Source organism: Manduca sexta, chromosome 26 (assembly GCF_014839805.1).
Source record: "Manduca sexta isolate Smith_Timp_Sample1 chromosome 26, JHU_Msex_v1.0, whole genome shotgun sequence".
Classification (NCBI taxonomy): domain Eukaryota; kingdom Metazoa; phylum Arthropoda; class Insecta; order Lepidoptera; family Sphingidae; genus Manduca; species Manduca sexta.
This window is the reverse complement of record NC_051140.1, coordinates 11,152,932-11,180,569: the sequence shown is the minus strand read 5'-3', so window position 1 is coordinate 11,180,569 and position 27,638 is coordinate 11,152,932. Positions and strand designations below refer to the sequence as shown.

At 38.0% G+C, this 27,638-nt stretch overlaps 2 protein-coding genes across 2 annotated transcripts; both read right to left on the bottom strand.

Annotated features, from left to right (window-relative positions):
* Window positions 1-11,666: 11,666 nt before the first annotated feature.
* LOC115449980 (corticosteroid-binding globulin) lies at window positions 11,667-19,492 on the bottom strand. Its single transcript, XM_030177882.2, has 10 exons — window positions 19,355-19,492; window positions 19,188-19,276; window positions 17,707-17,853; window positions 17,424-17,621; window positions 16,527-16,616; window positions 14,797-14,937; window positions 13,847-14,026; window positions 12,742-12,880; window positions 12,224-12,358; window positions 11,667-11,776 (listed from the first exon to the last, which is right to left on the bottom strand). Exons 1-10 carry the CDS (start codon window positions 19,485-19,487, stop codon window positions 11,766-11,768), a joined length of 1,263 nt encoding a protein of 420 aa, XP_030033742.2. The 5' UTR covers window positions 19,488-19,492; the 3' UTR covers window positions 11,667-11,765.
* Window positions 19,493-21,951: 2,459 nt separating this feature from the next.
* On the bottom strand, window positions 21,952-27,404 carry LOC115449969 (alaserpin-like). The gene is made up of 9 exons (XM_030177874.2): window positions 27,292-27,404; window positions 26,851-26,924; window positions 26,633-26,776; window positions 25,652-25,855; window positions 25,135-25,242; window positions 24,655-24,795; window positions 24,192-24,371; window positions 23,118-23,259; window positions 21,952-22,734 (listed from the first exon to the last, which is right to left on the bottom strand). Exons 1-9 carry the CDS (start codon window positions 27,362-27,364, stop codon window positions 22,592-22,594), a joined length of 1,209 nt encoding a protein of 402 aa, XP_030033734.2. The 5' UTR covers window positions 27,365-27,404; the 3' UTR covers window positions 21,952-22,591.
* Window positions 27,405-27,638: the final 234 nt, after the last annotated feature.

Sequence of the window (27,638 nt, the reverse complement as noted above, 5' to 3'; positions counted from 1 at the left end):
GATTTGGATTGCCGAGCATTTATATCCCATCAACTGTGTGATTAGAAACACCTGTGTCTACAAAACCTATGTTTAATCTTTCTATTTAATTTTGACACTTATTACCATATTTAACCAATTAACAATAGTTAATAATTAATTATGTAAATAATAATATTTAATTTATAACAATGTGACACTGTAATAACTTTGTCAAAGGGCAGTGCACTCTGGTTGTATACTTTAACCCTAATCTAGTGGTAGTGTCCAAAAATTAAAATCCTACATCTTCATTATACACTATTGCCAATCTATCTATATTTATGTAGAATTAGGTCCATCAAGCTGAGCTAGCGAGTATATCACTTAACGTATCATCGCGATTTTTCTTTTTATTTTCATTACGGCAAAACTTCTTCACTGCAACTGATTTTTTTGTAGTGATCCTGCAGTCTACACCGGAGAAATCCTTTGAATGGGATACTGGACTCAGGTCCAAAAGAAAATTGGCAGATAAGATTTGGAGAAGGAAGCGTGGGGGAAGGATGGGAACCCTCTCGGATGGGCAGAGGGAAGAAGGAGGGGAACATGAAATGTTCGCAGAGCCCGTGCAGCCTTCAATATGAATTGGCAATCATGAGGCAGACACACTTACTGTGTGCCTCATCATCATTGGCAATTAACATCTATGTGAGACGATTAAGTAGCGTTCGTAGAGGATGCGAGGTACGATATACACCTACGCTGGTGACTTACCAGACCGATTGTAGCCCGAAAGATACTACAACAGTTTTGGCAGCGGATTTCTGTATTTGTGTATGGTGGGGGTAAAACGATGTAGTCGCATACAAATCAATACTGTGTGCCTAGGCCGCGACAAATGTCCCCCTGTGCATGGGTGTGCATTCGGTCTGGAGACAGAGTGCACAAGACTTGCCTCGGAGGAGACTGCACTTGATGTGAAATGAAGTGAAGTCTAAGTAACATGATAACCAGCAAGGAATGTTGTATCCCTTGATGCATAGTTAAGCCGTCCATATAATTTGTTCTTTGCGTTCCATTTGAAGGACTTCATTTCATAGGAAAGAATATATGTTATGTAGAAATTTCAGAGGGTTCTTTCGGTGTTTTCATTACTTTCTCAGCGTTGATTAATATGAAGAAATCCACAAATTACTTCCAGAAATCAAAAGTGTATGCGATGCGCTTGGGATTTGACCCGCTTAGTACCACAAACCTAATTCCACCAAGCATTATATGGCCAATCCCATACAGGCATACTGATAGTAAGGTTAGTATAAAAAACAGTCTGCATGTAGCTTAACATGTCTTACATGCTCTCCCATCACAACAACACACATGGTGAAAATAGGTGCTCTAATTGCACCTCTACCTACACCTTTAGCTGTAAAAGGGGTGATTGTGTGTGTTTTTTTTATATTAGATCATGGGAAGGGAAAGACAAAACTAAATTAAAGTAAATAGTACCCTAATGATGCTTATGTTTACGCGAATGGTGGATATTGATTTTTATTTTCGCATTTTATCACGTATTTTTATATTATAATTTTCTCCCGACTTTTCGAAGACTTTGCAGCCGTCATGATTAGGGGGCTGAGTCGTCCGAAAAGTCAATGTTACAATATCTAGGTACATTACAATTGCACATTTTTTTTTTGCTGATGATTCGATCTTTGCAGAATGAGCTCAGTGTTTTGAAGCCGGTCTTTTGGGTTCCGATGTTTACAAATTATGTGTTTGTGTTTGTATGGTGCGGACGGGAATGCGTGTGTATGTGTTTTTTTACATAATGTCAGACATTGAACGATACACTTCAAACAATTAAATTGAACAATTAATAAACAATGTCAATTGAATTTCATAACATAATTAAAAAGTAATTTATTTTAACGGCAAATAATTACACATTTATTTGTTTTCTTAAACATATATTTATTAGTATTAAAATTTATAATGTTTTGATATAATGGTTTTTAATTTCATTTAAATAAATTGAAAGACGCCCAACCATACCATGCGAAAGCAGGCCGATATCAGATTGCTACAAACCTACAGGAGCTGTTTGAACTTTTGGTATACTTACTTAACACTTAACCATTAGTATTTGGTGCGAGCAAACATAACTTAACGTATTTTTTAAAGCTGGCAATCGAACAAGTGACCTGATGTTAATTCCTACCACCCATAAACATGTACAACACAAGAGGAATCAATCCATTGTCGGTCTCGCAGGAGATGAATAAGGAAAAGGGATAGGGACGGTTTATTCCTTACTGGCAGTCGGGGTTGTGATTATTGGAGTTGTAGGTCAAGGGTAGTTTATTAAGGGTTTTATAATTGTTCGCGTACACATCAAAACGGAACAGGGTGGATGCGTGAAACTAGGAATATTTTAAACTATTTGTTGTTCACGGCTTCACCTGCGTGAAGAGATTTTCACGCTACGATAGTCCTTAAAACATTTTTATAATATTTGTAAGATGTGAAGGTAAGACTTATACACAATACAATAAACAGATAATAAAATATCCGGTATTATATACTATCTAACTACTGGGCACGGGCTTCCTTTACTGCTAAGAGGCATAAGGACTTAGTCCACCACGCCGCGCCGGCCTAGTGCATATTGGTAAACTTCAAACACAACTCTCAAAAATCCTCTACAGAACCTCTTAGACATGCAGGTTTCTTCACGGTGTTTTGATTCAGTGATAAAGCAAGCAATAATTCACGAAGAATACACACATAATTTGTAGTAAGGACAGAGGTGTATGCCCATGGAATTTCAACCTGCGGACATTCGTTTCGGCACTCCGTTCCACACCGAAATAGGCTATCGCCGCTAAAAAAATATGAATTTTAATAATATACAATCTCGCTTCATTAAATATGCACACAAGTGGTACCCACACTAAGTGAACCCGTATATGCGTATCTGGTATGTTCTGTAGATTATATTTTAAATATTAGATTTTAGTAAATTGAAGGGAGTTATAGATTTATCGCATCCCTTTGACCACCAGCTATTAGCTCTCATATGATTGGCAGCAGCTGTACATAGTCAGTCTTCTGTAGAGGTAATCTAGGCGTTCAAAGCAATGCGACTTTATGGTTCTTTATAAGGTACTTGTTACATATTTACCTCCCTTATTTTAATACAGCTCGGCAAGGTGACTTTATAGCGCCTTTACATTCCACCTGTCGCCAATAATTAGCTCAGCTGGCATTTATATAATTGATATAGATTGAATGTGATGTGTGGATGAATAAGTAACGTTAGAGAACATTTGGTAAAACTTAAAAACCATATGAACTAGAAGATTATGAATTTTCAAATAGAGATTCGTGTGTCGTTATTAGTTTAACTGTCAAAACTATAAATATATAATTATTTATAATCTGCGGTCGAAATTCGATGAATTGGGGGTGAGCAAGCGGTTGCGTGTGCGCCGCGCCCGACCATTGCTTCACACCTCGCACACTCATAATACAAGTGCTGGCGAGAATACACTAATTGTTAAGGTATTTTCACTAAGTATTTGAATTTTTCCCCTTTGAATTTAGCGGGCTAGTCATAACTCGCAAATAATAATATACCTATACATTAATTACTGCACTATTTATCATTTATGATGCTTGAGTGGCCATTAGTTGTAGATTGTAGTTATAAAAATTCAAAAATAACATTCGGGTGATACTGCGCAGTAGAACGAGCTGAATGTACGAAGACAAGGACAATGTTATGTTTTACATTGATTCAATGTTTCTTAGCGGCTGTGAAATTAGCAGCAAGCGCAGGTCCGCGTAGGCTGGTACAACCAAGTCGACTATATATTTAGGTTTACATTAAATTTATTTCTAGTAGAGTTTTATTAAATGTTATTTATGCTTTTCTATTAGTTTATACCTTTATTTTGTCATAGAAAGTAAATTATATCTACTATACCCAGATATTATCCTGTTATCCAAATTGTGCAAGGATTACTTTTAACAATAACATAACGGAACAATAACAAAACAGACACCGACCCCAAATATATAGTTCATAGATGTATACAACATTAAGTATTGTATGCCAAAAAGGCGAAACACCTAAATTTGTTTTTGATATAAATGATAAGATAAAAATACATGAAATATAATATTTCCAGGGTGACTAATTGATAGAACAAGCGCAGCGCCTGCGCCGCCGTGGGAGCGAGTGAGACGTCGCAGTTTTTTTTTTTTTTTTTTTTTTGATGCTGACTTACGTTTTTAGCCTGGCAAGGGCCGGCTTATACAAACACACCGGTCTTGCGGGTGCGTGCTATAGGCACTGCGAGCCTTTAAGTGACCATGCTGAGGGCGACCCTCTAAAGGGTCACGACCTCGGCTCAGGACGGCCACTGAGAGAAGATGTTTTGGGGACATCAGCGATTATGGAAACGCGAAAGGAGCGAAAAAACGACCTAACAGTCTAACATGTTTACATCGGCGCCCGGGCCGGAGTTATCAGAAGGGTCGGGAGGACGGGGGACGCGGCGAGGTCCTCGACGGCGAGGACGGAGCAGCGGTCGTGTAGAGTGTTTGAGCTTTTTAAGCAGCTCGTGCTTTCTACGTATTGCCAGAGTTATATCGTCCTCTGGATCTGACAGAACTGAACGCGGTCTTCTCCATTTCGCGCGGTCGAATGGAGTGTATTTTGAATTTAATCGGACTAACGGGTTCGGGTGATTGACCGCCTTATCGAAATAGCGTCTGCTGGCCATGTGCATAAAGTGCCTGATGGTCGGCATATCGGTGTCCACGTGGAGGTTGCGATTGCGAACGTACCACGGGGCACCGAGTGCACGTCTAAGAAATTTGTTTTGTAGCACCTGCAGACGCTGAAGTCGAGCAGGCGGTACATGCGCGAATGCGGGGGACGCGTACGTCATTATTGGTCTAATGCACGTAGTGAAGATCCTAATCTTGTTGCGGATAGACATCTTACTTTTACTGTTTAAGAGCCAGTGGAGCTGGCCCATCGCGAATGCGGCTCGCGCGCGTACCGCATTTACGTGTGAGACGAAGGTCAACTTCTGATCAAGGATCACACCTAGATATTTGACCTTATGGGTCCAAGGGATGATCTGGCCAGACAATCTAACTGAAGCGTTAGGCGCTTCTCTCTGAAACTTCCTAAAAAATAGGATAGCTTGGCTTTTGGAGGGTTGACGGTGATGCGCCATTTGCGAAACCACTCGCCGAGCTGGTCGGCGGCGGCCTGCAAAGTGCGCACCACATGTTCCGGCTCTCTACGTGAAGCGTAGATCGCCGTATCGTCCGCGAAAAGCGCCAGATGGGCGTCTTTGAATTTAGGAATATCGCTAGTGTATAGCGAGAAGAGAAAGGGTGATAGCGCGGAGCCTTGCGGGACTCCGGCCGAGATGGTATGTCTAGAGGAGAGGGTGCCCTCGACGCGATATTTGAAACCGCGATTCGACAAAAATTCTCGTATGATGTGCACGAGATGTGTGGGCACGTTGAGAGTGTACAGCTTGTACAGCAAGCCGTTGTGCCACACTTTGTCGAATGCTTTCTCAACATCGAAGAAGAGAGCACCGGTATAAAATCCTAACTTGAATTTAGAGTAGACATGCTCCGTGATGCGGAGTATCTGATGCACGCAACTGTGCCTATTACGGAAACCAAACTGCTCCGGAGGGAGCAGATTGTGAGAATTGGCTACTATTTTGAGACGGTCGAGGACGATCCGCTCATAAAAGTTTCCCCTATCGTACTAAGGAGGCTAATGGGCCTATAAGAGGCCGGATCTGACGCGGGTTTACCCGGCTTGTGAATCCCTATCACGACTGCTTCTTTCCAGGCCTCAGGAAAGTAGCAGTTCTGGAATGCTGCATTGAGGATGTCAGCAAGAATCTTGACCAGAGACGTCGCAGGGAGGGATAGGGTATGTTATATTAACGGCCGGCTATAGTAGTAGGTATTAGTGAGCGACCGACATGCGCAGGAATTTTAAGAATACAAGGGGTAACCAGCTTGACGATTTTTTTATGTGTTTTGGAAAAAAAATATTGTTCGAAATGTTCTTGGGATAAAATATAACACTATCGAGTATATATTTATTTAATTCACTTATAAAAATTATGTGGGGTGTACAAATGACAATAATAATATATAATAAAGTCGGCAAATCATACGGAACGAGCCCACGGGTCACGCTCGCGCGCGCGTCCTCCCTTAGATACAGCCGGCTCGGCACTGTGGGAGCGCAGGACGCCGCCGCGGACGCAGCCCGTAGGCGCGGTGCGGTAAAGGGGTTCGCGGGGCCGACAAGCTCGGTGCCGAAACAATGGGCGAAGTTATAGAGCGCGCTATAACCTCCCCCTCCAGGTCACAATCCCGCCCCGGGTGTGACCTGGCCGGTCTTCCCCTACGCACCCTTTGTACGACAGATCTCGTACCTTGATACGGAGTAAGAGCGCTGGCATGGTATTTGCCGATTACTTGTCCGCGACTATCTTTAATCACGTAAGACGAAGGACTCGCCACCTCTGACACTACATACGGACCACTCCGTCGAGGTGCGAATTTCGCGGTAAAGCCCCTACTAGCGTTGCTGAGGACATGGGTATCCACCAGGACTAGATCTCCTATGTTAATATCAGGAGCAGGACGTCGATGTTTGTCAGCTGCTTCCTTGCGGATATCCTGTTGTTCCTCCACTCGATACTTCACACGTTGAAGTACGTGACCGAAACTACGTAAGTACGGCGTAATTTGTGGTACATAATTTTCTTGGGACACAATGGTCCTCATATCATGGTCCACGTCGATAGGCGATCATAAATTGCGAGCAAACATTAAATATGCTGCTGTCTCTCCTGTACCACTATTATAGGCAGTGTTGAGAGCGAAACGGGTTTGTGACAGCATCTCTGGCCACTTGCGATGCTCTGGTCCCAACAACAGTGACAGTCTCTGCTTCAGGTCGCGGTTTTTCCTTTCGGCTGGATTCGCCTCCGGATGATATGCTGGTACTAGGCTCTGTTTGACGCCCATGGCGTACATGGCCTTTTGCATCACAGCGGACACAAATTGCGATCCGTTATCGGACACAACTCGCCGTGGCACTCCATATCTCATAAAAACCTCTTCGATGAGAATTTTCGCGCAATTTTCTGCGGTAGCCTCGACTAATGCGAATAATTCCACCCATCTAGTGGCGGTGTCTTCGACGAGAAAAATCCACCGTTCTCCTTTATCACCCTCGGGAAGGGGTCCAAATAAATCCATCGCAAGGACTTCAAATCTTTGGTGCGGTACGGGTGTTTGTAAGAGTCCTGCCGGCTTCAGATTGGATGGTTTAAATTTAGCGCAAGCTTCACATTTCTTTACGTAGTTGGTCACATACGAGCGCATACCACGGAAATAATATCGCTCCATCAACTTGCGTAAAGTACGCTCTACACCTAAGTGTCCAGCAGTTGGAGCATCATGCAGTTGCTTCAACACATCTTCTTGCCAGGATTCAGGTAAGACCAATAACGGCTCTTCAGCTTCTCCATCAGGATCACACCGATATAGCACACCTTGCGACATATAGTAACCTCGATCAGTCCATCGTGACGCGCATTCATCATCATCAGCTTCGAAGTCATCTATAATCTTCTTACATTCGGGATCAGCAAGCTGAGCTGCGCGGACCTCCTCAGGTCCTTTGCGAGGTAAGTCTAATACTATAGGAAAAATTGAGCATTCCTGTTCATCTGTTAACGCGACTCCAGCAGGTCTACTCAGCGTGTCAGCTACTACATTAGCCTTTCCAGGACAATACTGAATATCTAAATTGTGACCTTGAATCTTCATGGCCCATCGAGCCAGTCGTCCACTAGGATTCTTCAGCGACATCAACCACTTCAGTGGCTGATGATCCGTAGTGACGCGTACCTCGGCGCCTTCGATATAGCCACGGAATTTTTCCAACGCCCACACTACAGCTAGAGCTTCACGCTCGGTGGTGTTGTAATTGCGCTCAGCTGACGTTAGTAGCCTACTCGCGTACTCAATGGGTCTCTCTTCTTTTGCCTCCGATCCTTGCATCAAAACAGCACCCAAAGCATATGCGCTTGCATCAGTACGTAGCACAAACGGCTCTTTAAAATTAGGTTGCCTAAGGATAGGAGCAGACGAAAGCTTTTCTTTAAGTAGTTCGAACGACTGCATTTGATCCGTCTCCCAAGTCCATTTACGGTTCTTCTTGGTGAGTTCTGTTAAAGGGCGGGCTATGCCCGAAAAATCAGGAATAAATTTCCTAAACCAAGAACATGTCTGGAGAAAAGTCCGGAGTTCCTTTAATGATGATGGCGTCTTCATCTCCATCACCGCTCGAACTTTCTCAGGATCTGGTTCAATTCCTGATGGCGAAATGACATGGCCTAAGTATGTCAGGCGAATTCTTCCGAATACGCATTTTTCGCGATTGGCCCTAAGGCCGAATAACCTCAAACGATCAAATACTTGTTGTAAATCTTTCATGTGAGTTTCAAAATTTTCAGAAATAATTAAAATGTCATCCAGGTAACATATCACAGTGATATCTCTGAGGCCAGAGCGAAAACGATCGATCAGTCTTTGAAACGTCGACGGGGAATTCCGAAGCCCGAATGGCATGCGTCGAAAACGAAATGTCCCGAACGGGGACACGAAAGCTGTCTTGTCGCGGTCCTCAGGTGCTACCTCAATCTGCCAATATCCAGATCTCAAGTCAATACTTGACATCACACTGTCTCTCTTTGTGGACAACAAAAGCTCGTCAATCCGAGGCAAAGGGTATTTGTCGGCACGTGTGATTCGATTAAGACTCCTATAGTCCACACAGAACCGTACAGTACCATTTTTCTTAGGCACCAACACAACTGGTGACGTCCACTCAGAGTCTGATTCTTCTATCACTCCTTCTTCTAACATCTTGTCTATCTCTTTCCTCATAATTTCTTTCTTGGAAGGTGTTACACGGTATGGCGGGACGGAAATCGGTAGGTGATTGCCAGTATCAATCCTGTGGATTGCAAAAGTGGTAGCGGCTCCCCCTCGCTCAAAGATATCCTTGTTATCTTCTAGAAGAGTCGAGAGCTCTATACGCTCATGAGGTTTCAATAGCGTTCCCTCATCCTCACGCAACAAGTCCACGGCCGAACAGACGAGGCGGGTCGCTTGATCCTCGTATTCCAGTACAAAAGTACCAGACCTATCGCGTATTGACCAACGATCTCTAGCAAAGTCAAATACCATACCAGCGTCCCTTATAAAATCAATACCTAACAACGACTCTGTTGCACCGGGCAACACCACGAACTGCGTCGGCACCACTACTCCCTGTACCGTTACATCAACTAACGCAGTTTCAACAATATTACTACTCGTAACACCGTTAGCAAATTTAAAGTTATAATGCACTTTAACAAATTTATGATTACACTTTTCTAAAAACGCTCTTAAGCTAACACTCGCGATAGATTGCTTTGCACCAGTATCCAACAATAACTTTCCCGTCTCTCCGTAAATGTTAACACACATGACGGGTCTACTGCGCGGCGGACACGCCGATGATACTGCAGCCACAGATTGGAAAACCGGAGTATCGGACGAGCTTCTTCCTCTGCAAGTCGCGCAGTTAGCGCGAATCACGCCCGGAGCACCACACCCAAAGCACACGATCGGCGTCGACGTCGGCGGCGATGTTAAACTCTCCCCTGACGTCGGCTTCTTCGTCTGGTCACGTAGTCGAGAACACTCAGCCTTTACATGCCCAAACTTTTTGCAATAATTACAAAGCGGTCGTGGTTTTGTAGCCTTAGCACGTATATTAGGTGTAGAACTGGGCGCGGCGGTTGGCGATAATACACCAACATGCGACGTGTCAGACTTGCGCTGCTTAGGACGGCCTTCATCGTATAAGTCTTCCAGACGTCTTGCCTGGGTCAACAATTCAGAATACGATTTAAATCCGCTTCGGGGAATTTTCTCCCTGATTCTAGTATTTAGCAGCCCATATACCATATCCAGCTGCACATCTTCCTTCAGGCTACCGGGTGGCAGCTGAGCAATCAGGGCCCTCACCCTGCAAATAAAGATGTCAGTGGTCTCTTCCCCTTGTTCCTTAGAGAAGATTTCTCGATAAATTCTGTGCGGCGGAAGACGCGGTCCATACGTCTGCTTTAGCAGGTCAATAGCATTGGACCAATTCTCGACGGAAGCTTTAATAATACCTTGCCACCAGGTCGCGGCCAACCCAGTGAGAAGCATGGGTAATCCACGCAGAGCAATGCTGTCCTCCATGCTGACGCACTCCTTGTAGACCTTAATAGCGTCGATAAACGCTACAACGTCGCTGTCCTTAGCGCCGTCGAATCGCGCCGTGCACTTGGCAAAGTTGCCCTGGGAAAGCGCAGGCGAAGGTGAAGTACAAGAAGTCGTAGGTGGTTGTAACTGAAGCAACTGAACGAGCCGCAGCAATTGCTGCTCCGTCATCATAACCGGTTGACTTGACGAGGAAGGCGCATTACCGTCTACAAACGGCGCGCGGCTTGCCGACGGCGATTCGTTCGCAGTCGCCATATTATTACTGTCCGATTCCGCGCTCGATTCTATACTGTCCGTTTGACTACGCGTTCGCGGCATCACACACCCCAACAATATTATTTAAAAACAGTTCAAAGTTCGACAAATAGTAGTGTAACAGTCTGAGCTAATTTTGAAATACTTGAACACAGACGAAATGTCTTATTTGCATTGTCCATAAACACAAACGCGTTCAATATTCACAACCGCGAAATAACTGTCTAGAAACGAGTATAACATGGTATACTTATCGTCCCTTAGTTGTAGTAGGCACAAATCCCACCCGAAGTCGTCGTCGGCGAGGTATATCGCAGCGGCGGCACCCTTTGATGTCGCGGCTCGCGCGCGATCGCTTCGCAGCTCGCGGTCACGTAGGCCACTCGTAGGCACATAAACACGAACAAGTTATTCACAGGTAACTTCTAGCTCACACAATCACACACACACAAACACTTTTGTCCACTTTGTCCAACTAAATAGGTAACCCGATTGTAAAATAATAATATAATAATAACAATAACGGCAAGTTCGTAAGCCGAACGTTGGGCAGCCACTTATCGAGTATATATTTATTTAATTCACTTATAAAAATTATGTGGGGTGTACAAATGACAATAATAATATATAATAAAGTCGGCAAATCATACGGAACGAGCCCACGGGTCACGCTCGCGCGCGCGTCCTCCCTTAGATACAGCCGGCTCGGCACTGTGGGAGCGCAGGACGCCGCCGCGGACGCAGCCCGTAGGCGCGGTGCGGTAAAGGGGTTCGCGGGGCCGACAAGCTCGGTGCCGAAACAATGGGCGAAGTTATAGAGCGCGCTATAACACGTACAAAACTTGTGCAATGGATTGTGCTACTGATTCTCAACTAACTGATTTCGGGTTAGTAATATACTTACTAAAAATAATGTTGTATAAAGTTAAATTATTGGTTTGTAATGGTTTTTAAACTAGATTTTATTTTAGGTTATAGTGTTTACGATGTTGTAACGACAAATGCTACGTACTACTACAAAATTACAAACGTAGAATTATAAATAATAAAATAATACCAGTATACAATTCATCAAAATTTATTTGTCAGTTGTAAGAACACAAATTTACAAATATTTTTAAGAAAAAACACACAAAAACACAGGCACGAAGGCACGAAGGTGTTCACACGTACTCTGTAATAAAAACACCAGATTAGACGTTATAATAATATTTTTTATAACATAGTTACTGGAGTAATCAATAATGTTTTTATTATCTATTGAGTTTATTATAAAAGTATATCGCCTTCAAAACAGGTGAAACATTTTTATCTATTGCATTTAAAACTTCAAAAACCCATCGAAAAAATTGAAAAGCCACAGAAAAGCTAAATTCGCTATTTCGTTTACTTGGACGACATATTTATTCCAGTTATGTTACTTTGAAAACCAAACTATTGACCCATTAAAAAAAAATGCTATGAGTTCAATCTGAAAGTACTTCTTTTTGAATAAAAACAATTTTAAATCGGTTAATAAATGACCGAGACTGAGTTAAAAACATAAAAAAGACGACGAATTGACAACCTCCTCCTTTTGAAGTTGGTTGAAATTACTATATTTAACATATGTTTACTATACCTCCTTTTCTTTCAATCACAAATGTTCCCAACGCTAAGGATAATTCATCTTGGATCGCGCAATACGCCATTGGTTTATTCAGTCTCACCTTAGGCAAGCACTTGCCGATTGGACACATAGGTGAGTGGATGCTAGCTGGAAAACAAATTAAGCAAAATTTCGGTAAAAACAATCATGTTATAATTATGACTATTGGTCGTAATTCTACCGTCGAATTTGATATATTTGTAACATTATACATAAACTTTATTTTTCAGCTATCCTACTTTATGAACGTTATCATGCCAAACCCGCAAACACATCCAAACACTGCTTGCATGAAATGTGTTTAAAAAGGGATACCTAGAACGTTATTTCTTTACGTGTACATGTTTGATTTTCAATAAGGACAAATAATATAAATTTCTTCTCGGTTTGATTAAAGAGTCTAACCGTAAACAAAAAAGTAGGTAAATAGCAGTAGTAAATGGTAGCAGTTTATATTTTTTTTATTAATTTAATGTATTATTTGTACGTACCACGCTGCTGGATCTCAGATACCACAATATTGATATGTTGTACATAAGCATTGACATTGGCTGTACTTCGTGTGAATACGTTAAAATATCCATTAGGATTGAAACCCTGACCGAGGAGATACGGCACCAAGTTGTTTTTCTGAAAAAGTTTTAAAGTTTAATTTGCAACTGGCTACTACAAAGGCGGGGTTGACTTATATACCCAAATCCCCATTAACCGTAGTAGCTCTTCCTCAGCACAGGGTCAGTAGAAATATAGGTAAAATACAGGCCTGGTTTAATTTATGTTACTTCTTATCTCATATCTTCTTCTAATAATTAATTATATTTATATACAACTAGCTTTGCATGCCTTTCCACCTGCATGAAAACGTTCTTCCGAGATGAATAATGGAAGGGGATAAAATATAGAGCACTCGGGAGTAATTTAGCTAACTATAAGCAAAAAAAATTGAAGACCGGTTACGTAGTTCCTAAGATAAGCACCTTTAGCGCCTGAGATAAGCTTTATGATATTAGTATAGATACATACCCACTACCATACGTTAGTGTACGCCTCAGAATCAGAGTGCGTTATGGCCTGGCATATGACCATAAAAACTTAGGAAAATCGTTAAAAGCAAATTTAGTAAAGTGATACCTACACTTGCCGTCAAGTGCGTCGGTATCCTACTAATATTATAAATGCGAAAGTTTGTGAGGATCGATGTATGGATGTATATATGTTTGTTCCTCTTTCACGAAAAAAACTACTAAACGGATTTGGATGAAACTTTACAGTAATATTAGTTATACAACAGAATAACACATAGGCTACAATTAATAATATTTTTTCGTAATTTTGTCATATTATAACGATACATATCAAGTAAATCGAAAAAAAATTATCCCGGAAAACTCCTTCACGCGGACAAAGCCGCGAGCAAAAGCTAGACATTCATAAATCGCAAACTCAAGTTCTATTAATAAATACATAAGTTTATTTACAGTTAGTTCGATATGCAATAACTTATCGATAATTTACTAAAAATAAATTCTCGTAGCACACTTACAACGATGTGTCTACATTTTTTTAAGTAGTTTAAACTAATGGTGTATAACATACCATATGAACGGCTCCCAAGATCGTGGTGAGTTCGACGCAAATCAATTTCAAAGAACGAATAATTTTATCCTTCTTCTCCTTGTTCGTAAATATTTCAACTACTCGAGGCAAGTCTTTAGTATCATTGGGCATACCGAGGAGCAGGACAGCACCATGGTTGTTATAATATATTCCCACGTACTAAAATTAATCACATAATATATTATCGTAATTAGTTTTGTCTAACACAGATTTTTTTATGAAAAATGTAGATCATTTTCGTTATTTAATTTATATTTTATAATAATATACTCCATGATCTAGGTAGTAAGTCTTTTGTTTGTGAGAATCTATTTGGCTAGGTATAACCGCAATGTTTGTAACAGTCGTTTTCAATAAACGATCTCAATCTCAACCTTCAATCCGATTCCGAGAATGAACCAATCAAAATAACTCATTTGTAAGCTTGTCAAAAAACCTTTGCTCTGGTTGATCTATTTTCGCGAGAGATCGAGAAAAGCGGTCGGAAACGTTTATTGAAAATGGCTTTTAAACATTTAATAGTTTACCATTTAAAATAATATTTACCAATATTATAACTAATATCTGTACACTATCTGTGAATTATTAAGTAATATAATTTTTATGGAGACGAAATTATTATTAATTAATATAACTTTGAACCGAGTTGTGCTAAAATGTACCAACTACTTTTAATTTTTTTTGTTAAGTCTTATTTGTTACAGCTAGTATATAAAGAAAATATGTGAATTCATGCACACATATTTATTTATGTCAAATATAAATCGAGCTTGGCATGTTTTGCTGAACAGTAAAGAATTACATTTAGACTAATTTTGTGTTAAATATTATTAAGTTAATTTTGGATTATTCGTGGATTCGTACATTTTGACATAAGTCCATTTAATTGTTAAGTTTTGTTGAAGAATATATAATTATTTTCCACATACCTCTATATTAAGTTCAGTGTCCTTATAATATAACACACGTGCATTACCATGAAGGCTAGGAATTTTCACTACTGTGTTACTGTCTACATAATAGTCAACTAATGCTCTTCCTGATGGATTGTTTGGATGACTGAAATCAATCTGTGAAAATTAAATTTTTACATTAAAATCATAATATAAGAAAATAATTAATATAATTAAAAATATTGTTTAAACATCGACGATTTCAAAAACTAACGTCGTTAAGTAAATGGTGGTCTTTTTATAGATGAATATATATATATATACCTAGTCTTGCCATAAATATTGTAATAAAGAAAAAAGAAAATTGTTAACTGCAAATAACATTTATTACTTTTACAGTGTGTCAGTTTAATACATAAATATAAAACAATTAAAAATATAAAAAGCTTATTCGAAGTGGTCTCCATTGGCTGCAATACAGTCCTTTAAACGATGAGGCCAGTTATCAATAGAAGCACGCACTCTTTCCATGGGAAAATTCTTCACTGCCAATCGTATAGATTGTTTTAGGGACTCCAAATTATCATGGCGTTTAGAGCAAGCTGTACTCTCTAAAACTGACCACAAATCATAATCCAGCGGATTAAGATCGGGACTAGACGACGGCCAGTCTTCAGCTCTGATGAAGTCCGAAACGTTCGATTCCAACCAAGACTGCGTGGACCGAGCTTTATGACCCGGCGCCGAGTCTTGCTGGAAGGACCATACTTGGTTATTGAACATGGTGATGTTAAGGGGCTTAACTACCTTCTCAAGAATGGTATCTTGATACACTTGTGCCGATGTTTTGATACCTTTTCACAAAAATATGGCTCAGTCACTCCTTCATAGCTAACACCCCACCAAACCATCACTGAAGTCGGATAATGTCCACGTTGCACTCTGTCGACTAATTGGGAAGCTTCCTTAGAGCTTTGAGCATAAATACGGTCATTTTGTTTGTTAAAATGTTGCTCAATTGTAAAAATTTTCTCATCCGTAAACAAAATTTTTCTGTGACCTCCCTTTGCGTACCGCTTCAGTAGTTGTTTCGATTTTACCACCCTATTCTTCTTTAAATTATCAGTTAAGAAATGGCCAGTGCGTCTCTTATAGGCTGCAAGTCCTAAGTCATCTTTTAAAATACGCGACATGGTTCTAGGTGCTATCTTCATTTCCCGAGATAAAATCTTTTGCTTTCGGACAGGATTTCTTCGAATTCTTTCCCTTACTGCTTTGACCACCTTTTTCGTACGAACACTACGTGGACGGCCTGATCTTTTTCTGTCACAAACAGAGGAGGTCTCATTGTACCTATTAATAGCCCGGTACACAAACATTTTACTAATACCAAGTGTATGGAGAGTTTTAAAAATTGCATTTGGCTCCATACCTACTTTGTGTAATGCTATCACAGCGATTCGGTTCTCTTTATCACCCCACACCATTTTAATATCGCAAAATATTTTACAATGTATTGGCGCCAAAATGAGAAAACACAATGAACAATCGTATAAAAATGACAGATTCGAAATTCAAATGTAATATTTTTTTATAATTAAGTGTAACAGTATTTATGGCCAGACTAAGTATATATATACATATATTTATTTATAGTGAGTGTGACATATGGCACCCACATACAGTATGGACGCTAATATATTAGATGAGCTTTATATATATAGTCCAAAATAATATAACGTTTAAGAATCATCGTAAATACTTACAGACATGTTTAAAGTGGTTTTGAAAATAAGACCATTCCTTCTGTAACAGCGGCTTCTTATTCCATGGTCTTTATTTTCTGGAGGCGAGTACTGAAAAATAAACATCATACTACTTGATAACTAAAACTTTTATACGTATAACTACTAACTGATAGGTATGAAGCGTCACATATATTGATAATTTTATAGCTGTATCTTCACATGCAATCATATTTAGCGCTGTTGAGTGTTCTAGTTACGCCTGGCACAATGTTGAGTCGTTTGGTAATAAATGCTGTAGTATATAAGGTGGTTTGATTTGATATAATTAGGGACTTTCTATGAACACTATATTAAATTGTCAATGAACATAATCATACCCTATAGATACTTAAAAGGTATGCACTGCGCAACCCTGATACAATCATTGTATCTTCTGTCCGCGATAAAAAACCCTTTGACAAATATTCCTATTGCGTTCGAGTTACTGACGTCACCCGCAACAAGGACTACAAACAATCGTCGCACTCGCAACTGACACTTAAAGAACTAAAGGCCAATCGTGTTAAGCCCAAATTGCCGTCTATGAACTTTAGCTTACTGCCAAAGATTTATAACCTATATAATCAAGCAGGCGATCCCTTATGAGAACATAATGCTGCTAAATAATTTCAAGAAACTCTGTTCCTTGCTCTGATGTGATATATCTTAATGAGTAGAAGACGATTACAAATTTCTAGAGACTCCAGCCCTCACACCCGCCACTACAACTCCTGTAAGCCAGGATCAGTAGCAGCACGCATTTTATGACACTGTGCGGTGAAGCCCGACGAGTCTCAGAGAAAACTAATTAATCCCGAAACAAAATTAATCAAATAGTGAAATTACGAATTTACCAGTATAACATTTATCACTTACCCAATCATTGATATTACTCTCTGCTTCAACATTATTTTTATAGTTTAAATATCTGGCCTCCCCATCGCATACCTCCTTAAAATTATTTAAAAATATTCTTGTATATAGCTGTGTTCTATCGGCATATACTTCGTATTTTTGACTTTGATTTTTGTCTTTATTTATTATGTTTACTATTAAACGTGCCAATGCTTTCGCCTGCAAGAGAATATAGAGTAATTATTTTACAGTTTGTTTTTTATTGATCTCGTAACTTCTGCAAGCACCAAATCATGAAACTTACCTCTTCTATATTCTTTACGTGAAGAATTTGCAATAGTTTCTCGTAATCTGCTCCACGTGGTTTATGTAATGCAAGTTGAGTTAATATGCTTAGTACAGAACTTCCTGTCACAGACACAGATTTATTGGGATACTTCTTGTAAAAGTACTGTAAAATAAAAATAACAAATAAAGAAATATAACCTACAAGTAATATTGTCAATATTTGTAGAATAATATATATATACATTCCTAAGTGGACACTAGTATATAGTGGCGTAATAGGCGTTTGGAAACTAAACGAAATTCATGTTTTTTTCTCAAGGAATTCCATTGGGTTGGTTGGGTTTTTCATTGGGTGAGAAGAACATACTCTAACTCGAAGAAACTTATTAGAAAAACAAACAATTATTTGTACAAAATGTCTAAAGGAACATTATGGTTAAAAATTATAAGTCTTTTAATCTCTATTATTATAAATAAATATCAATTGCCACACGTATGCAAAAGCATCAATGGAGAACGTATAGACCGATTTTGCTGATCCCATTTGTATTTTGTTCAAGACAAGGTTTGTAAACAAGTTTAAGAATAATTCAAATCAACGGGCAAAATTGGACATTTTGATGATATTTTTGTATAAAAATCTTACTTCATATACCTACGCTAACCGATACTAATCGATTTCAATTCAATTTTGTGAGTGTCCTTAGTTGATTTGAATTTTAAAATTAGAATATATTTTATGGACCCGAGAGATGGCGCTGTTTTCGATATATAAAAAGACTAGCTTCCGCCCGCAGCTTCGCCCGCGTGGATTTCGGACTTCAAAAAGTAGACAAATATAATGAGAAAGCTTCCAACTGCTAAGCTATCGGGAGTTACACGTGTTATTGTGAATCAACCATAAAAGATAGACATATGCTGTCGTGGGATATTTTTTATATAATTTTAAGGAGAACATTTCCGTCATACATGATTTCTGTGTAGCTTTAACCATTAAGGTTGCACACGCGTCGGAAGTTTAAAAAATGGAGTAACTTCTCCCGTTTTCCCAACATTTCCCTTCACTGCTCTGCTCCTATTAATTGTAGCGTGATGAAAAGTATACTAGAACCAGCTCAGGAGTATGAAAAATAATTGTACCAAGTTTCGTTAAAATCCGTCGAGTAGTTTTTGTTTCTATAACGGTTATACAGACAGACAGACAGACAGACAAAAATTTTACTAATTGCATTTTTGGCATCAGTATCGATCCCTAATCACCCCCTGATAGTTATTTTGGAAATATATTTCATGTACAGAATTGACCTCTCTACAGATTTATTATAAGTACCTATAGATAGATGAAGGGTATTTATATAAAAGCGGTGTACGTAGAAGGTGGCCTGTGGACTACCTCTACCTGGCCCACAAGTTAAGATATTTAATTTCAATACCACCCAGAGCGTAATTTTGCAGAAATATTTATAAAGGTGAAAGCAAATAGAGACTGATACTCACATTAAATAAACTGGATTGTATTTCGTGGATGATATCGGCATATCTTGAACGTTGTCCAATTTCTGTATCTGAATCATGGCATTTGCAATCTGGAAAAATAATCGCAATTAATATAGTCGGTGTATTAGAATTTAGTAGTGTAATGTCATTTAATTATTTCTTTTTACCTTTATCCTTTTTAGAATACGCTGAAGCCAACTGGATTATTGTGGCAGCACAAGCCAATATTAAGAAGATTTTTCTCATGTCGCTAGTTGTTAATACCCTTTCTTCTAATTTCATTTGGGTATGCCCGAGCATTTATATACACACCATGGTATTAAAAAGCACTTGTATCAACAAAAAATACTAGATCTCTTTATTTGAATCAATTATGCATAAATATATTTGCCTAAGTTATTATGATTAATAAAAATATTTACCTTTGCAATGTGACACGTTAAAAAGTTATGTTAAGAGCCAGTGAACTTTGAAAATAATCAATATCGATGCATATTTTCTTGATACTTTTCTTGTCATTTGTTTAATTAAGGTGACTGACTGGTATTAGGTCTCTCATATGGCTACTCCTGTTAGGTCTCTTATATGTGAGCGTCCCCCTGTGTAGGTACCACCGCAATGACTATTTCAGTCGACAAGCAGCAGTGTATAGTCACTGTTGTGTTCCGCTTTGAAGGACGTTGTAGCCAGTGTAACTACTGGACATATTAAGACTTAACATTTCATGTCTTAGGATGGCGAGCGCAGTGGAATAGCAAACAATACTTTGTAACTCAATATTTTGCGTGGTGTTTCTACTGTTTATGGACGGTCGTCTGACTAAGCGCCTTTTATCTTTGGACAGGGCATCCCTACGCATAGTCGTAGGTACCATTATTGGACATTGCCCACTAAACAAACATTTATATGTTCTAGATATGACCGACAGCCCCCTATGTAGGGGATGCCTGTTGGCCGACAAAACAGCTTACCACGTCATCGCGGAATGTGAATGAGTAGCTGCGCAACGGGCAAAAATCCTCGATTCGCCGGGGTCACTCCGAGAAGCCTGTGGAGATACCAGGAAGATCCTGCGCTTCTGGACCGAGTTAGGCTGGCTTGCTTTGTAGCCGGCATGCACGTCACGCACAATGGCCTGACTATTTTAAGGGCTAAGTGCGGAAAAAGGAGCCCATAACCATGAACCATGGGCGGTCGTATCGCTTACCATCAGGCGGACCGCATGCCTCCTCATTCAAAGCAATAAAAAATAATGTATTAAGTATAAATTCAATATATTATAAGAATATCCTCAAGTCAAGGTCATATTTGCGTTTACAAATCTTTACATTGCGCTGTAATCGTCATCATTGCAATTGGCAAAAGAAAAGATAGATTTAAATAAAATTTCCATATGTGTCTAAAACTTTTCCGAGACAAAAAATACATGTTAATATGACATAGTCTATCTGTGAGTCAAATTTCATTTTTATCTGTTCAACAGTTTTAGCATTTACATTTTGCAACCGTACAAACATCTCACAAACTTTGTCTTTTATAATATTAAGTAGTAAGATAATAAAATCCAAACTCTTATTTCGGGACTGACCAGTCCCCCAACTTCCCCCAAAGTCAACTTGAAGATTGCAAAGTCTACGAAACGTCGGGAGAAAACTAAAATAATTAAAACTGCGATAAAATACGAAAAATAGTTTAATCTCAATGTCTAACGTTCACGTAAAAATAAGAAATCAACACGCCTAATCTAAAAACATAGAGATACAATCCGTACCTGAGCATAAACAAGAAGATTTAATACATACGGTTGTACAACTAAAAACATGGTTAAAATATTCGACCTTGTAATATTATGGTGGGGTGTGCGTCTCAAATAATTCGGGTTATCAAATACAATAAAGTGATTCTACAAAATAAGATTCACATTACTGCTTTAGGTATATCAGAACATAATACTCCGATATCATAATACTCCAAGATCATCAATATGTTATCTGCTTACAAAATACTTTCGAACATATTATATTACATTAGTTTATTTATAAAACGGACAATGCAGTGGGTGCTATATGCCAGTCCACGGCAGTATCAACAGCTGATTTCAATCGCTTCGTGCAACTACTCCATTCCAGCGATTTCCTATCTTTTACACAGTGTCGCACGTGACTTTACACGGTTCATAGACATTTGAGGCGAGCTCTTACCACTTATCATAATTATAAAATTCGACCTACGATATCGCATAACTGTATGCTACTATTGCTGCATTACAGGCAAGTCATTCGACCAACACTAAGCCTTATACATAACTTCTAATAGAATAAAAGCAGCAACACTATCCAGGACCTCACACTGCACAAAACCCTGCATACCATTGAACTGGTTCCTTCATACTAAGATATTAGTTATAAGGCCTTAACATGCCCATGAATTACATTTATTACAATGTTCTTCAAAGTGAACACAACAATGCCTGCTATTTGCTTTTTGAAGGCAAACACAGATGATCCGTGAGTAACTAAATAAACGGTTTGAAATGTACAAAAAACCTATTTCTGAATATATTTACGAATGAAAATCAATTTTACCACTATAAACTGAAATTGAATGCATTGCTATTCTAATTATTTTATTAGTTTTTAAAATAATTAACAAATAAAGTTTCGCTGTCATCGTCAGAAGACCTTTAACCGCAAAAGGGGCGTTGAGTGCGTAAGGTGCCCCTGTAAAAGGTTAATGAATGAGAACAGGATTATAAATAAAGATAGACGTTTTAGTTAATATATTTATCTGAACAGAAGGAATCAAAAATAATGGTTAAGTATCGAAATAAAAAGGAATTTGGTTCGTTACAAAACAAACCCAATTAAGTAATGTTGTTCATTACTATAATTATTAATTACTGTTTTGATATGTTTTGATTTCAGCATTATTGAGGAAACTACCGATTTGGATTAACAAAGAAGAAAACTTGTGAGGTTAACAGTAAATGTATTCAGATCATAATCAGCTTGTTATCCCAGATTAGAGCATGGTTGGTGCAAAAAACAACGTTTAGGCTACGCCTAAGATGACATGCTAGTATCATCAGCTATTCAAAAGATTACAATAATATAAGCTTTCATATGGTTTACCTAATTTTATTAAAACTTTAAATAAATAATTTTGTAATTTCTCGCCACAAATAAATGTTTTATCCATAAAAATACACATATAAGACATTATGTCAAAAAAATAATAACAAAATTTTTACCTAATACAAAATAACAAAAAAAAAATAACACTCAACAATACTAATAATAAAACTATCACCGTATTTGTATACTAACCCACTGCTAACACCCATGAAAATAATTAACAATTAATGTCAAAACAAAAAAGAACTTTATAATATCCATAATAGAGCACTATGTACTATAATTCTGAGGTCCGTGGATTACTCCGGCGTAGACGTTCATTCCGTTTGAATCTATAACGTAGTAGGCGCATGCGTGATTCATTTTCACAAATGGTAGATTTTTACTGGGACACCATTTTGAATTCAGTTGACCTGCAATTTTTATAATATTATAGTAATAACAAACAAACAATTATGTCTATTGTAACGACTTTATATTGGAAATGAAATGGAAGAGCGGCTTTGTTAAGAAAGTTTTATCAGTAAAGGCCCGCGTCAGTCTATATTTCAAGGATATTTATTTTAAAATGATTATACTGGTGTTCCCTAAGAAGAGGCGGGTGTTGGCTCTTTCTCAGGATCATGAGAATGTCCTTTTATTTTACGTTCATTTCATTTAATTTTACAAAATTTTCATACATTCTTTTAGGTTTTGAGGTTGATTTTAGGATGATATAGATTCGTCTAGCACAATTTTAGTGCGACAATTTCCTCTCTATAAAGCACTCGGGTCATGTCTATAGGTTTATACACACCTTTCCTCACTTCTCTGTCTCCGTAGAGATTTAATGCCTGGAAACCATAGTTAACATGCGCTGGGTGGCCACTTTTAAATACTCTATCAAATCTTGTTGAGTTGAGACATAATTCTGGCACAAATTCAAATAAGTCGTTGGACTAAAAAATAAGAAGCAATAATTAAAATAATGAGTAAATAGTGAGTCACAAAAAGAGTAGTAGAAACTAGATCCCACACACACGTACATACACTCATGCCTTTTAACCCCGAAGAGGTGGATAGAGGCACTACGGGTGCGCCCACTTTTAGCCATACGTATTCCGTCCCAACCCTTAGGGTGTAATAGAGGGCGAGCCTGCTGCTATATCAGGCACAAATTCCAAACTCCGCTCTAATACGGAGTAGAAAAGGCAAACATCACTTCGTTCGACCTCGCGAACGACCCCAAACCTCGCACTGCAGTACTTAGCTACTTAACTAGATCATGTATCGCAGATATTGAGAACTACAAAAATTTTAAGTTACACAACAAAATTCCAAGAAAGGTCACAGAAACTGTATCAATATTTGTATCAGTGCAAAGATCAAATTTGAGATCTCTTGTTTCACACCCGTAGGCCGGTTTTCCTTCAACTTTTACCCAAGCTGTCGGAGTATGTCTTTATTTAGTAATTTATTAACATTTATGTCCGTATAATATTTGTGCTTCGATAACATAGTGTGCCTATAGTAACCCCACTGCACCTGGTGGTAAATGGAGTGTAGTGAAATAGAATGTCAACTGACAAGAAATGATTGCCCCTCAGCAGTCGGGCTGTTGGAACCGAATATAAACAGGCTGGTCCCGGAACGCGACATATTTACGTGGGCCACTATGGCGGGATTTAACACCTTGTGTACGGTGGATGCTATCCGGGCGGATACAAGATATATCCTGCCACCAGCAAAACAGAATCAGTCGCTCTTTATACTTTTATTACAACGAATGAATCCTATGTAAAATTGTAAAGTTAATTCTGAAACACCATTGCCTTTTTTCCAACCACCAATAACCAGCCATAATATCAATCTAATAATATTAATTACATACCACTTCAGCATGTCCTATTGTTATATGTATCTTAAGGCATTGCCATTCAGCCCTTTCAAGTCCACCATAAAATACTTCGGGATCTTGAAGTTTCTTCATCAGATGTTCTAAATTATGGACATTGCAAGGATAATAGAAAACTGCAAAATGTTTTCCTCCTTTCAATCTCATTTGTATTACCTGAAACATTATTCTTACTTAGGCCCTTACATATTAAAATTGGCGTTTTGTATGGGAGGAATACAAAGTCGATTTATTTTTTGTAAAACATTATTAATTCATCAAAGTATGCACCATAGTTATCTATGCACTTTTGCCATCTTATAGGTTCATTAATTAATTTACAAAAAAAAATCGGAGCGTGAATGAATAACTCTCTGAAGGTGATTTGTATTTGTAATATATACTACGACTTATATTAGTCGTTGTTATTTAACCCAATGTCTTCTATATTTGTACTCACTTCGGCATCAAGGTCAGGTAACTTGGCATATTTAAAATATCCGTTGCCATACAACGATGGAAATTTAAGTGTTTTATTATGTCCTACTTCAAAATCGATGTCTATAATAGCATTTGGGTTGGCTTCGTCATCAAAGCTGGCCTGCAATACATAAATTGTTTGCATTACTTTTATATCTATCCAATTGTGAATGTTTATGATATGATTAACATACATTCACGACTTTTAACACCGAAGGATAGACAGATGCGAAACTGATACAACTTTTCGCCGTTCGTATTCCGTCCCAACCTCCACTACATGATAGACAGCGAGCCTTTCTGCATATCAGGCACAAATTTCAGACTCTAGGCTGACACTGAATAGACAATTCCTATATCATTTTGCTCTACCCGGGGATCGAACCACAGACCTCAGCACAGAAGTCGTACCGTAATACTACACCATCGTGGCAGTTAATTATCACCATTAACCACTTACAATAAAATCCATGTATGTCGCGTAATATACGGCATTTTTATCATGTCTGTCGAACATTTCATTAGAAGTTGTCGGAACAGAATTGTATTTTGTCGACTGATGTTCAAACTGAAAGTATAAAAGAGGCTAAGGTAAGTTATCGGTATCTCAAAATTTACTAATTATGGGTGATCAAATTAAAATTGTAATTGTAAAACTAAAGTACAACAAGGAAAGTAAAATTATTGAAAATTATCCGAAAAAAAATATGTTTACATAGAAATAACTCCAAATAATAAATTCCACTTCTTCTACGTAAGATATAATAACTATAAAATGTACTAAGAAGTCAAGCACACATAGTGTGTCGAAATAAATGGGTAAATCATTATACAAACTCACGAAAAATATTTTCACATACCTTCTGCATTCATTAATTTAAATTTTGAAAATACAGTAACATATTTCAACATGCTAATTTTATCCTTCAGTTGTACGCTGGAATTAATCTGCTTAAGATATTCAAGTGCATACAAACCCATTCGTTAACTTTTTTAAGTGCTTGCTCAGGACAGTTATAATCTAGATATCCGGTCTGCCCTTGGCATATGTCGATGAAGTCATTTTTGTAACTTCGCGTAAACTCTTGATTATGGTCTCCATATACTTTAAAAGTCAATTTGGAGGAAGTGTCTGATTTATAATTAATTTGCGACACCGCAGCTGAGAGCACCTCCCTCATCTGTTCGGATATATAATATTCATCAAATATGATACATCAATATATATTTTAAGCCGAATAATATCACACCATACATTGAAATAAAACTATTTTATAATATCTACCTATGTATGTAACTTTGAATTTTCGAATGACCTTAGTCCACTCCATGACCACGAAGGTTGCAACGGAAATGTCTTCGAAATGTCGGGAGAAAATGATAACATAAAAACCGTCAAACGGTCGCATAAACATAAGATATAATTTTTCACCATACGATTAATTACTATAAAAAAAGTTAATGCTTCAATGTGAAATGTATGATATTCGTCACTTTGCTGAAAAATAATTGTTCTTCTTGCCCTTACGTTTGGATTTTAAATATTGTGTCAGAAAAAATTAATGTCAACTTTTTTTTTCAAAATAATACTCAATAATAGGTACTAATTGTTCGTAGCAAACTATTGTACTGGTTTTCTGACCACTAACCACGTGTCAATATACACGTTGCTGGGAAGGTTAGGTTAGTCCAATTGCTAATCATCTAATTTGCTTTGCTAAATTTACAACTTCGCACAATAACTACGCAATTCTTTCCATTATTTTTGCATACACAAGCCAGATTCGGAAGCCGCGTAATAACAATGAATGAATAAATAAACATAGCCGGTTCAGACACATATAGATATATAATCTCACGCCTTTATCCTTAAGGGTTAGACAGAGGCGAAACTACTACACTCATATTTCGTTAGCCACCCTGATGATGATGTGTGGGAATAAATAAAAAATACGTACCTCATGTTCATCCCTTAAATTCATGAATTCCAGTAATTTTTCATAGTCATCGCCCTTGGCGTGGTAAGCCAGGTGCGCGACTATACAATATACTGGTAATGTCACAATACTATACGATTGCTTGGGAAATTTGACGAGACGTTCCTAAAAGAAAACAATTCGTGAAATTTTATTACAATACAATGTTTTACAATATTTTTAATTATTAACAAACTTACATATAAATATGTTCCAGTAATAGCAGTGTTCCTGTCTATGAACCGCTTCATAGCACTATCGTCATGTTTGCAATCTGTAAATAAAAGATTATTACGGGAAACAGATATACCGTCAAAAACTTGTTAAAACACGTATTTCATAATTTCTCAGTAGTATGACTATTATTGTACTACAAAGGTTTGATCATATAATTTACGTCAAAGCCAAAACCTTGTTCTCCCCTCTTAACCCAATTAATTTACTTTTAAGACTCCGAGTGTGAGAAGATCGTCCACTTTCTCGTTATACTTTATCAATATACTAGTTTTGATATCCAAAATTTCGGTATGTTTTGCGAATATACAAATTTAGATTTAATTGCAACTTCATACATACATGGATATATGGATATGCCATTAAATAATTCAACAAAATTATCGAAAAAGATAATCTAAACTTACATTTACTTTTAGTAGAAGCTATTAATGATAATATGAACGTTAGTAATACGATTAATACACTTATTTTCGCCATGTTAGTTGTATAAGACTACGGTCTATTCTAATATAAATGCAAAAAGAATCGCAGTATTTATAACTCGTGAAAAGTGGTGGAAAACAAAGGTGAACCTGTTGAATTATCGCACTTAAACAGGTATGACTGTAAAATGTAGCTAGGCTGTTGTATAAAACAAAGAATTAAATAATATTCGTAAATTAGCTGCTAAATAACATTTCGTAAAACAATAATGTTTAACGATGCATTAAAAACATATTCATACACTCGTCTATTTTTTTAATTAATTTTC